The 13,632-nt window shown below is 50.3% G+C and overlaps 1 protein-coding gene across 23 annotated transcripts in view; it reads right to left on the bottom strand.

Annotated features, from left to right (window-relative positions):
• WHRN (whirlin) overlaps window positions 1-13,632 on the bottom strand; it is a 102,117-nt gene that overhangs the window by 59,446 nt on the left and 29,039 nt on the right. For all 23 annotated transcript variants that reach the window (XM_045373718.2, XM_065530158.1, XM_065530161.1 and 20 more), the window contains one exon: window positions 6,539-6,664. In XM_045373718.2, coding sequence (XP_045229653.2) covers window positions 6,539-6,664 — 126 coding nt within the window. The remainder of the gene's footprint in view (window positions 1-6,538; window positions 6,665-13,632) is intronic.

Below are 13,632 nucleotides of genomic sequence, written 5' to 3'. Positions count from 1 at the left end.
AGAGATGACACATAGAGATCACCTGCTGCTTGATGCGCACTTAGCATAGGGGTGCTGTCCAGAGACTCAGTACAGAGAGGGTGGGTGGGGAGAACAGACCCTGGCAGAAGCCAGTACATGGAGGGAGCAGCCCCAGCTCTGTTGGCTTCACCAATGAAGTCGACATGGTCAGGCTCCCGGCAAAGCCCAGCACCCGTGGTAGACCTGTAGGGCAGCAGGTCATCCTCACAGTCACTGAAACACTGTTTCTGCACCAGACACTCGATGGGTCTGCATAGCAGTGACCCCAAGAATGGGACATTCATGGGAACAGAGATCCTGTTCCAAGGAGCCTCATCCAGGATGGCAGCTGGCCCCCATGAGCAGAAATGAAATGTGCTCCCACCCCTAGGGAAACTCAGGTGTGGAGGCCGTGGGGCAGGCAAGATCCGGGAACCACACTGGGCTTGGGAAGCTTGGTGTTTTCTAAGAAGACTCAAAGTCCTTTATTTCCTCTCCTTGCAGCCTTTTGATATTTGATTAAGTTAGGGTTCTAGGAAGGTGGCAGAGCAAAGCGTATGACCTTTGGAGGGCCTTAAAAGGCCAGGTACTAGATCCCTGTGTAATCCCCGGGAAGCTACTGCACCTCTCTGAGCCTCAGTTGTTCATGTATTAAATGATGTTATTAACGTCCGCCACAGGGCTACCGGGAGGATGAAATAAAAGTGTATTTAACGTGTTGAGTACAGTGCCTGATTCATAATAACTGGTTAATAAATGGCAACTGCTATCACTATGATTAACTTCAAATGCCAGTCAATCTCAGTTGTCCTTAAAGGAACAAAGGAGGTTTTGTGGTCCATTCTTTGGTGGGGTTTGAAGCTGGGGGGCAGGTGCAAAGGAATAAGAGAGATCGGGGGTGTTAGCCCCCACTGCGGGGGGTGGGAAGGTGCCAAGTTCCATGGGGCCTCCCCAGGGCAAATGCTGGGAACCTGCCTGACCCCCCAAGTGTTTCTCCACTTAGGGCAGTACCATCCTGACACCCCCCCAACCCCAGACTCAAACCAGGCCCTCAGGAGCTAAGTGGGCTGAGCAGCTGGAAGCAAAGCGAAAGGCACATTTTCTCTTAAGGGAAGCTCTGCACAGCAGCAAGGAGCCCTATTTACAAATAAAGCCTTTTCTTGGCTCCACTGCCCACGTAGCCAAGCCCCTTTCTTCCATTTCAATATGCCTAATTCCACTGAAAGTGCATTGGCAATAAACAGAATTAATCAGTCCTGGATGCCCAAGTGAGTGTAGGCAGGTGTTAGCATATCCAAGGGGCCTTGGAGGGGAAAGTACAATGAACGGCAGGAACATGAAATGCTTTACCGTGGAGGGGATTGAAGATAGAAAGTACTTTACTGAAGGCAGGCATTTTATGAGCAAATAAAGCCTTTGATTGCCTGCAACTGAGAAGCAAACGAAAGTGAGTGGAAACTTCTACGGAATATTTTTTCTCTGCCTTGTTTCCGAATGGAAATCGCTTTATTGTTGCTGTTTTTAAGATTATAAAGGAATACTTGCTCCATTCAGACGTCGCCTAAGGACATAAAGAAAAAAGTGGAAATCATCCCTTATCTTACCACCTGAGATAACCACTGTTGACACTGTGGTGTGTGTCCGGCATAGATGTTTTTCTATGCATATTTTTGCATTCATATAGAATACAGATGAAATCCTGTTAGCTATGTGGTTTTGCAGCCCGTGTTTCCCACTTAGTAACAGCCCACAGACATCCTTCCACATTAATAACTGCAGATCTTGATCATCGTCTTTTCACAGCTGCACAGTCTTGGGTGAATTACATCTCCTGTGCGATCGGGCTATTTCCTCAGCAGCATCACCAGACATCTTCTCCCCACCTGGCTTTCCACGTTCAGCCACACGGGCCTTCGTCTGCACACTGGAACACTTATTTCCACTTCGGGGACTTGGCATTTGCTGTTCTTTCTGCCTGGAATTCTCACTTCCTCTTTCACATAATTAGTTTTGTTCTCTTTTAAATTTCAACCGAAATGCTTCCTCCTCCAGGAAGCCTTCCCAGGTATCCAAAGACCAGGGTTGGTCTTCCTAGGCATACACTCAATTGGTTCCATGTGCTTTGCCATCTTGGTATTATAAAAATTGTAACTAAATATACAGTTGTGTAATTTGTTTTTATTTTTCTTACTAGAATATAAGCTGAGGAGGTCAGAGACTGTGTCCGTCTTGCTCAGCTCAGAAGCTGCAAAGTACAGTGTTAGTTTATAGGAGTCACAAGTATATATACTCACAGACAAAATGGGAAGAGGAAAAGCAAGAGACAACCACAGACACTAGCCTATATGGAATGTCCACATCCTTCCACACAAAAGAGGGATATATCAGCTGGTTACTGGTTTTGGCATCTCTTTGTGAACATGAAAACTATAGGTGAAACAGACAGGAGTACATTCCTGGTGTCTGGGCACCCTCTTTGTGCTGGCTGCCAGGAAGCTCAGAGCCAAGTCTGTGTCCTGCCTGTAGCTGGGTCTGCAGCCCCACAGAGCAGGGTGTTCTGGAATATCACTCATCGAGGCTTCATCTCTTTCCCTGTCCCCCATTTTCCTTCTCCCCAATATCCTCTACTCATTCAAAATGTTTACTCTATGTAAAGAGAACTCTCTGCAACTTTTCAGGCCAGGAAAATGTACAGATCTAGGGAAGTCCTCAGAGCTCACCTCGCCCAAGTGTCCAAGCAGGGAGACTGAGGCCCAGGGAGGGGAAGGACACGCCCACCTTCACACAGCTGGTCAGTGGAGGCCCCGGGGCTCCTGTCCTTCCCTGCACAAGGCAACCCCAGGCTCTGTCAGGTCTTGGTTTAAATAACAGCTCTGGTAACAGAAAGAATTTGATCTTGGGCAACTCAGTTTAAGTCTATAAGTCTTGGTTTCTTCAGCTGTAAACCGAGGACTGGGAGGCACTATACCATAGTAGTTAAGAACGTGGACTTGGGGTTTGCTGGCGTGAGTTAAAATCTCAGCTCTAGCGCTTAGCTGGGTGGCCTTGGACAAGTTGCTTAACATTGCTCCTAAATCTATTATCTATAAATTGGCAAGAAGAACATTCTTTTTTAAAATATATCATTGCAAAAATTATGTGATAATGAATAAGAAGTATTCAGCGCAGTATGTGACACAGCAACTCCTCAATGAAAGGGTAACATGATAATAAAAGACGTCACCCACCAGTAATCAGAGAGAGAGGGCGAGATGCTCAGTGCTCTCAGGCCAAGACCTACCATGTCGTCTCTCTGGAAGGCTCCCTCTCTCCCTTTCTCTTAATGTGGTTTTAATCAGAGGGTACTCACCGCTCACAAGGTATGTAAACTCTTCATACATTTATGTCACCAAGGACACTATGGCACCACACAACATCCTCTCAAGGACGGACCAGAGGAAAACTGTTCTGAGGCCTCAGAAGGAAGAATAACTAGGGTTTTCAAACACAGCTGGTCTGTTTTCCTCTTACAGACACCACTGACCTGCTTCACTCTCTGTGTTGGCTGCCAGGAAGCTCAGAGCCAAGTCTGCGTCCTGCCTGTAGCTGGGCCTGAAGCCCCATGCAGCAGGCGTTCTGGGGAATCCCTCAACCGGCTTCATCTCTTTTCCTCTGCCCCCATTTTCCTTCTCCCCAGTCTCCTCCACTTCTTCAAAAGCTTTACTCTGTGTTTAGAAACTGCCTCTAATCTTTAAGTTTTTGGGGAAAATAAATGGCAGTTAAACTTCATAAAGACTAAAAGCAACGTGGTATGCTGGATTAGACTGGATCCTGGAACAGAAAAAAGACATGAGTGGAGAAACTGTGAATAACGCCTGTAGTTTGTTTAACAATATTATACGGATGTTAGTTTCTCAGTCTTGACAAATATACCACGGCTATACATGATGTAAACATTAGAGGAAGCTGGGTGAAGGATAAACAGGAACTCTCGGCAACTTTTCACTACGTCTAAAATTATTCCAACATAAATTTATTAAGCAAAAATTCCATACAGAATATAATCAGATTATTTCCCCCTGGAGTCCCAACAAAGCATCACTCCTACCTGCTAAAAGCAAAGCAAGCACCTAGATCCAACACGTTTCACAATCAACTAGACCCGGCCGACACTGTGGAACATCTCCTACCTATCTGGCTGGCACAGGTCTAGAACCAGACTCCTCATTCCTGGATGGAAATCCTGGCTTTCCCTCTCACAGGCTGTGCAACTCTCCGAGTCTCACCTACTGAGCCTGTAAAATGGTGCTCACCAAAGGGTAAATGTTTGAGGGGATGGATACCCCATTTTCCACGATGTGATTATTACATACTCATGCCTGTATCTAAACATCTCTGTATCCCACAAATGTACACACCTACTATGTACCTGCAAAAATAAAAAATAAAATGGTGCTCACAACAGAACCTACTTTCACGGGAGTATCATGAGGTTAAACAAGTTAACAACGTAAGGCACTTGGAAGAGCACCTGGGAAAGAAGACACATGCTCCATGTAAATTACCATGTCTGTAACAGTGATGATAATGATGTTTGTCTGAGTCAATCCGGGCTGCTATAACAAAGTACCATAGACCGGGTGGCTTACAAGCAACAGGAATTTACATCTCACAGTTTTGGAGGCTGGAGTCCAAGATCAAGACGCCAGCAGGTTTGGCGTCTGGTGAGGACCCACTTCCTGGTTCACAGACTGTGCCTTCTTGCTGTATCCTTACATGGCGGAAGGGGCGAAGCAGCTCTTGGAGCCTCTTTTATAAGGGCACTAATCCCATTCATGGGGCTCCGCCCTCATGATCTAATCACCTCCCAAAGGCCCCACCTCCTAATACTATCAGCTTGTGGGTAAGGATTTCAATGCATGAATTTTGGAGGAACACAATCTATGGCAATGTTTACTATAATAATTAATAAGAATTCCTTATTTGAGCTTGCAATAACCCTGAGAAAGGAATGTTACCTATTATTATTATATAGTAATGGGAAGCAAGGTTAAACAAGTTAATGATGTAAAGCACTTGGAAGAGTAACTGGCAAAGGGGAGACAAGGTAGATGTTAATGATTATGTCCACAATGATGATGATGATGATGATGATGATGTCTGTTGTCCCTTTGGGCTGCTATAATAAAGTACCATAGACTGGGTAGTTTATAAACAACAGAAATTTATGTCTCGCAGTTTTGGAGGCTGGGAAGTTCCAGATCAAGATGCCGGCAGGTTCAGTGTCTGGTGAGGGCTTACTTAGTATTATACAGGAAAGGGAAGCCCAGACAGGTGGAGGGACTCTCCAGGGTCACACAGCTACGTAAGCAAAAGCAACAAAACTGGGACTTGAACCCAGTCTTCCCTACTGCAAACCCAGAGCTCTTCCCACAATGCCTGTTTCCTAAGAGAACCTGACGGACATATCGTCTCTGTACTCTAGCCTGTCTGCCATGACGTGACTTGGTGGCCACATATGACCTTTTCTTCTTGTCTATGTGGAAAATGAAAACTCCTGATACCAGGGCACGCAAGGAAGGCCCTTTGTTACAAAGACACAACCTCATCATGTGCTTCGTTCCCCTGGCTTTGCACACAGACTAGGCATCCATCTAGTCAGTCACCAACAGTCAGACACGCGTGGTCCTTCGGCCAGCCACTCCCATCCTTCCCCTTCACCCATCCCTCTCTCTCACACTCCCCATGGCCTGGCTCAAAGGCCACCTGTGCCATGGTCACCACTCCACATCGCTGCTGCTGTGGCATCCCTGGCATCAGGATTTAGCCCAAACACATGGTACTCTTTAATTTGGTGATTAGTGTCCTGGGTCCAGCGTTCTGAGCAGAGTCTTGTCTCTCTGAGTGAGTTCCCAGGCTGCCCTGCAGGGTGCTAAGTGAGGGCTTTGAAATTCAGAGGGCCTAAGTTCAAAGTCTGCTCTGCAACCCACCAGTTGTGTGGCCTTGGACAGGTCAGTTTAACCTCTGTATGTCTCAGTTTCCCCAACTGGAAAATGTGGGTAGTAATACCCTACCCCCTCAGGGTAGGGTGAGGAGTCAACTAGATGGCATGTGTAAAGTGGATCGCAGACACTGGGCACACAGTTAGCCCTCTTTAAAATGGGAGCTAGTAATATCATTTTGATAACTGCTGGTTGTCCGGATTGAATGCCAGGCCTGAAGCTGCCCAGGGCATCCCCATCCCAGCCCATCACTTTCTCTCCTCTTCCCTCTCCACATGTCCTAACAAACCCTGAAGTCAGGGCCATCACAGGCCATCAGCAGTGTTTGCAAAACAGCAGCACAACAAGTTTGGGCTGGCCTGCTGCCCACACCGCGTAGGCGGCCACCCTGCTGCTGCTGTGAGCTGTGAATTTAGAGGTAGAGCAGCCAAGGAGGGCTCCCCAGCTGGGACCAGTCCTCAAGGTGGGGTGCTGATTGCTCTGCTGGAGATCTATTTAAAATCAGCAGCAAACAGCTCCAAGCACAGAGCTTTCCCTCCCTCGGGCCCTCCCCTCACCTTGAGCCCGCTGCCTTCTGCTTCAGAGCCTGGGTCCACGCCAGTGATGTAAATGCCAAGGCCGTACTCAGCTCCCCCACGGATCGTGAGGCCGAGGGACCGGCCGTCCCCCAGCACCAGGTTCACCTGTCAGAGGGAGAGGAGAACATTAGAGGGACTGGGGGACTCATACCTTCAGGCTGCAGAGCCCCCTCTCGTACTCTGAAGAGCACATCTTATCCGGCTGGCAAGGAGGCCCAGGCCAAGGCCTGGAAGATACCCTAGAACATTCCAGTTCCTGCCCCAGCTCTGCCTCTGACTTGATGGGTGACCTTGAGGAAGCCCCTCACCCCTCCTTGGTCACAGTTCCAAGTGCAGTGGGGGGAAGGTGCTGAGAGAGGTGGCCTCCGGGATCCCCTCAGGGCCAACACCCGAGACTACTTAGACATTTCTCTCATGTTCTTCACGCCACAGTGGCCATGTTCACCTGAGGCTTCAGTCAGGGGGTGACTGTTTGCGCCCTGGGGTCTCAATGAGGCTCCATCTTCCCTCCTTAGGATCAAGGTTCAGGCCAGGCTCAGGGCAGCCACCACCCTGCTTCCCCAGAGGTCTCCTGTCACCCCAGGGGTCTTCTGTCACCCCAGGGATCTCCTGCCACCTCAAGGGTCTCCTGTTACCTCAGGGGTCTCCTGCCTCCCCAGGGGGCTCCTGTCACCCCAGGGGTCTCCTGCCTCCCCAGGGGTCTCCTGTCACCTCAAGGGTCTCCTGTCATCTCAGGGGTCTCCCACCTCCCCAGGGGTCTCCCATCACCTCAGGGGTCTCCTGTCACCCCAGGGGTCTCCTGTCACCTAGGGGGTCTATTTCTCCTGACATCTGCTGTCTCCCCGGGGATCTTCTGCTCAGCCATCCATCCTGAGGGACCATGATGGTCCCTGGCTCTACATACATAGGGTGTACCCACTAAATGCAGTCCCAGTGCTGGGGCTTGGAGATGAGACAGACACAGTCCTGCTCGTGAGGGGCCTGCAGTCTAGTGGTACAGTCGACAGGCCTTCACGGTACAATGTGAGCAGCGTGTGACAAAGCTGCTCAAGGGTCACGTGGGTGCAGAGAAGGGGCAATGGTCCTGACTGGCATGGGGGGTGCTTCCTGGAGAAAGTGGCATCTCTGATAAGATGGGAGGGTGAGCGAGAGTCAGCCAGTGGGGGAAGGGGAAATGGAACATTCCAGGGACATGGGACAGCTCATGTCAGTGCTCAGGAGAGCAAGCTCCATCTGGGAGGAGGTGAGTCGCAGTGGCCAGAGCAGGTGCTGGAGGACAGGGTGGGGCTCGTGAGCACAGCGGGGTGGCTGCGGGCAGATTCTAGAACGGTTCCTAATCCATGAGGGAAGCTGCAGGAACGTGCAGGTTAAGTGTGTCTTGGGTATGAAAGGAGAATTCATGGAAAAGAAGGCAGGAGACCAGAATAGCTGAAACCTAGGCCAGAGACAAGACACACAGTGACAGGTAAGCGATCCAAAGAGAGCACAATGTGACTGCCCACGGGACAGGGAGTGGTGGGGGAACCTTCGGGCACCAGGAAAGAGCACATTTCATTAGGGAAAGCCATCCAAACCAGATTTCTATTTTGGAAGTTATTCATCTAAGAGTTATCAAGTGTTCTGTGCCCTTTAAATGTGTTATCTCATTGAATTTTTCAACCACCTTGAGAAGAGGTGGTGAAGAAGATACTCAAGTCCCAACTTCCCAGGGGAGGGCACAGCTGTGTGACCTTGAGCAAGTTACTTAACCTCTCTGTGCCTCAGCCTCCTCACCTGAAAATGAGGATGACAATAATTTATCCGCCTGTCTTATAAGGTTACCATGAAGAGGATCAAATTAAGAGACAAGTGAGAGCATGTGGCTACTCTCTGACCCCTAGTAGATGCTCAATAAGTATTAGCTACTGTTGGTTGTGTTGCACACATGACAAGTCCTGTTAGGAAACAGTCGCAGCCACTGTAGCTATTGCTGCCACTGTAACAAATCACCACAGTCACAGCCTAAGAGCAACACAGATGTGTTATCTGACAGTTCGGGAGGTTGGAAGTGTAAAGTGTGCCAAAAGGACCACACTCCTCCCAGAGGCTCCAGAGGAGAACCCATTTCCTTGCCTCTTCCAGCTTCTAGGGGCCACCTGCACTCCTTGGTTCACAGCCCCATCCTCTATCTTCAAGGTTGGCAGCACGGCATCTTCCAATCAGTTGCTCTCTGCTTTTACCATCACATCTCCCTTTCTCTGACCTCCTGATTCCATCTTACAAGGACCCTTGTGATGATACGGGGCCCACCCAGACAATCCCCCACGTCAAGACCATCACTTACTCACATCTGCAGCATACCTTTTGCTATATAAGGTCCTACTCACAAGTTCCAGAGAGGAGGAGGTAGACATCTTCAGACTTGGGGATACTCCTATAAACCTTTTTCAGGCAAATCTTGGTCTCAGAGTCTATTCCCAGAAGCCCAGCCAAAGGCAGAGCTCCTCAGAAATGTGACCACTGAGCCTTAAAGGCTGGGGCAGGGTAGGGGGGCAGCCAGGGACAGAAGAGGGAAGATGTCATTCCAGAAGCAATGGCATGTGCTAAGCCCACACACAGGACAGTGCGCAGCCCCCTGGAGTCACCACACAGGTCCTGTATGGCCAGAGTGTGGCAGGAGAATGGGGAAAATGGTTGAGATTCGCCTCACTGGTGAGGGTGCCACAAGCCAGGCTAAGACCCTGGGCTATGAGCAGGACAGTGACAGGCTCCAATGTGGACTGCAGGAAGACTCCCAGAAACAGGGAACAGGAGAGGGGCGACTTTCTAGAGATCTCCCATGAGAAGTGGTGTGTCTTATGATGGTGGTGATGTAGGAGGAAGGTGGGGTTCAGATCAGGGACCGAACAGAGAGGCTGGCTGAGGACACAGTAGGCAGCTCCTGCCTTGATCCCCACTCCTGCCACACCTGGCAGAGCCCCTTCCTCCATGCTGCACCTTAAGGACTTGGAACAAGCCAGGCCGGCTTGGGGTCTACACACCCAGGATCTAGCCCAGCTCCTTCGGTGACCTGCAGTCAGTCCCCGCCCATCCCAGCCCACCGCCACGCCCACCCCGGGGCCCTTCCAGCTCCAGGACAAGAAGATCCCGGTAGGGAGAGAGCGGAGAGGAGCTTGGGCGTCTTTGCAGCGAAGCCCAGGAACACGCAGATGGCAGCCTGTGTCTGCAGCAGCCCACTCTGAACACTAAGGATGAAAACAAACCTCCCCACCTCTCTGCCACCTCCCCATAAATTCTTTACATCGGAATAAAATGAGTCTTTATCACGGAACTGTAAGAACAGTTCTATCAAGCACAGGGTAATCTGCCTCAATCACCTGCTGAAAATTCAACCAGCATTTGGCATGAGTCGGAGTTCATCTATGGGAAAGCAAACAACGCTGTGAGAGGTGGCCTGGCCCAGTGAAAAGAACACTACTGCTAATAATATTAATAGAACAATAACTCACGAACTTGGTCACTAAATGTACTGAGTGTTTCCTATGTCCCAGACACAGAGCTCAGCACTTTACATGCATTACCTCATTGAATGCTCATTCCTCCTCTATGGGTTTGTTGTTATACCCACTTCCCAGATGAGGAAACTGAGGCTCAACTCTGAGGGGTGAAATGATGGGGCTAAGATTCACAGACTCAGCCGCTTGGCCTGCCTGCAGTGCCTGGGCATTTAACCAATGCACCACACTGCCTCTCATGGGCCTGAGTTCAAGTCCTGGTTCTGCCCCTCACTCTTGGGCACCCTTGGGATAAGCCCTGTTGCTTCTCGGATCTTCAGTTGCCCAGTCTATAAAATGAGAATTGTGCGACCTGCCTGGAGCCAGCACTGCCTGTGGCCAAGCCAGCAGCCCTCCCTCTTCCTGCCTTGCATGGAGCCTCAACTATGTCCAGGAGGCAACTGGAGCAGCTCCAGGAGATGACACCAGTCTAGGCTACCCATTCTCCTCTACCAGGGACTGGAATGGATGTAGGTAGTTCTGGACCAGTTTTGGCCAAGAGGATGTCTGCTATGGGATTCTGGGTAAGACTCTCCACTCTGAAAAGACAGGAACACAGGAAGAGAAGGCCCTCCTGCTCCCTCCACCCACTCTGCTTTGGGCACAGTTGTGAGAGACTGTGATGGCAGGAGCAGTGGCTGCCATCTTGCAGCCGTGAAGCAATGAGCCCAAGGCAAGAGTCAACAACAGGAGGAAGGAGGGACTCACTCCCTGGCAAACCAGAGCTGGGGCTGCCCAGCCCTACACTTCAGAAGAGAACAGTGAACACCGGAATGTGTGTGCTCCTGTAATACAGGCTTTCTGTGATCCGCAGCCAAAAGCACCCCTAACTGATAGCACCATCCAGGGCTGTTGTGAGGATGAGGTTGCATGGGCTCCCCACTTCCACCCTTGCTCCTGCCATGTATCCTCCATCCAGTAGCCTGGACAGTCTGGCTGGAACCTCATACGCACCAGGTCCCTCCTCTGCTCAAAGCTGCGCCATGGCATCCAACTCACTCAGAGCAAAGTCCCCAGACTCCGCCTGGTTGCCCGTGCCTGCTGCCTCGCTCCTCTGTAATCCCGTAGGTCTCGCTGCTGCTCCTCAAGAGGCCCTGTTCATCTGCCTGAGGGCTCCAGCCGCCTCAGACAGGATGGATCCATGTACGATCACTTCCTCGTCAGCTTGAGACCCTTTCTTTTGTCACCTTCTTAGTTAGGCCTTCCCTGCCCCTTCTCTAACACTGCCCGACGCATACACCACCCTCCCATGCCCTTTCCTTGCTTGGTTCTCCCTCATTTTACAATAGACTGTATATTGTTTCTTTTAATGCCCCTCACGGTCCCCCCACAACACACTAGAGTGTCAGCCCTTGACGGTGGCCAAGGTGTTGTCTATTCTTTGTCTGTTCACTGCTGTATCCCCAGTATGCACAGCAGGCCCATTATAGGTACTCGGTACATATTTTGGGGGAAAAGACTAGTACCTAGTCGGCATTCAGTAACTGATGGTTGTTGCTGGAATTCATTACTATGACCAGGCACTGTGCTCTGTGCGTATGAGCCTTGATTACTAATCCTTGAAACAGCCTCACATGGCTGGCGTGACCATCCTCCAATCATGGATGGGGAAGCTTAAGTGACTCATCCAAGGTTAAGTGGCTTGTCCAAGGTCACACAGTCAGGAAGTTTGAAAAACAAGCTTCAAACCCAGTGCTGCTGAGCCCAAAGCCCCTGCTCCTTGTATTCTAGGGTTGTAGCAGCCTGAGCCGAAGGGCAGGTCCCATCTTGTTTCTGTGGCTGCTGGAGACATATGAGCTTGGTGGAGCGGCTGCTTCTGCTGCAGCTCGGTCTAACTGCTCACTGCAGAGTAGGGGGCCGTGGGACAGGGACACTGCAGTGGAATAAGACTTAGGAGGTTCTCAATAAAGCTCGTGGGCAAATGACCAGGAAGGGGTGAGAGAGGCATCTGAGTTCTACAAATAGCTGTTCCTGCCCGCATCATTCCCCCGAGCAGATTCCAGATGCTGACCAAGATGACTGGTGCTGTGGGGCAGGCAGGCTCTGCTGTCTCTCCTTGGGGGAGCCGAGCCAGCATTGTGGCTGTGCGAGGGCCGGACCCAAAGAGCCAGAGCCAGGGGACACTGAAGGGACCAGGCATAAGCCTGAGATGTGAGCCTCACCTGTCCCAGCCACTCTCTAGCTGTATGAGCTGGGATAATTCATGCAGGCTCTCCAGACCTCCATTTTCTTATCTGGAAAACGGGAGGAATGACACTATCTGTAAGTATTTTATAGGACTGGCCTACCAGTCAAATGATTCTACAAAACCACCGTGAAATCTGAAAACTACAGTGAAGAGATAAACGCCTGGGAAGCTGTGCTTCCATCACTCTGGATACTGGTTCATCACCACATTAACAACTCCATCTCTTTGAGATGCAGGCCGTCTTCTGAAAGCCCATCTGTGAGTTTCTGCTGGATGCTCTGCAAGGGCCCCATGACACGTTCACAGTCAGAACCCAAGAACAGGTGATCAGTCCTGCAGCTCACACTGGATAGTCAAGCCTGTAGGAGGCACAGAGGAGAAGGGAAGGCACCTGCCTCGGAGGAGGGTCTAGAAACAGCGTGCTTATTCCCTCCACCCCAGAGACTCCACGGCAACACACTCGCTCTCCCATCCCGATGCAGCCTCCGGCTCTAGGTCTTCTTTCCTTCTCTCCTGCCACCCCTAGTCCTGTAAGCTGATTCAAACTATCCTTCATTTCAAGCCATTTCAAAGAAATGAGTTCACCCCACTCAACTCAGGAAAACTCTCATCCTGAATATGCACACAGGAGGGAATGCTAGCAGAGTACTGGAACCTTCCCCCAAGGTTCATTTTCCACCTTTGAAGTTCATCTTGACTAAAACAAGAAACATCATTACTGGCTCCAGAAGTTCTTTGTGTTTTTACTTAGCCACTCTCACCTCTCTTGAAAACGAGCTTTGCACACCTTCTTTTTCATGGTCTTGCTAAAGGTCTTTGCATACCTGAAATTGATTTTGTCCTTCTTCCCTCACCAGCTAAGAGAATGCCCAGCAAGTCTCCGTTGTCTGCAGAAAAAAAAGTGTCCCCCACCCACACACATTCCCAGCCCAGCATCTCAGCCTGCAGGAGCTAACTCCATTCTACTTCTCCAACCTTGTTTCACAGCCAAAGGAATCACTTAGGACCCATCTTGCTCTCTCTAACCTCTGGATATTGTCATGCTGTTCCCTCTGTCTGGGTCACCCTTCCCTTCCACTGCCACATGTCCAAACCTAAAATGCTGCCTCCTCCAGGAAGCCTTCCCCGATTTCTCTGGTGTGCAGAACCTCCCTTCTCTAGGTCTCAGCTCAGAAGCCATCTCCTCAGAGAAGTCCTTCCTGACCGCCTCATCCAAAGCAGCCCCTCCCTCCCTCGCACTCTCCTGCCCGGCTCCTGGTTTCCTCTCATCAGTTTGCACTGTCTCACTTATCTTATCTTGCTCACTGGTGCTCATTTCGGGATTATTGTCTCACTCTTCCCACCACCTCCAA

This window comes from Macaca fascicularis, chromosome 15 (genome assembly GCF_037993035.2).
Source record: "Macaca fascicularis isolate 582-1 chromosome 15, T2T-MFA8v1.1".
Taxonomy (NCBI): Eukaryota; Metazoa; Chordata; class Mammalia; order Primates; family Cercopithecidae; genus Macaca; species Macaca fascicularis.
Note: the sequence above shows the minus strand (reverse complement) of the source record. Positions and strands in the feature narration are given on the sequence as shown.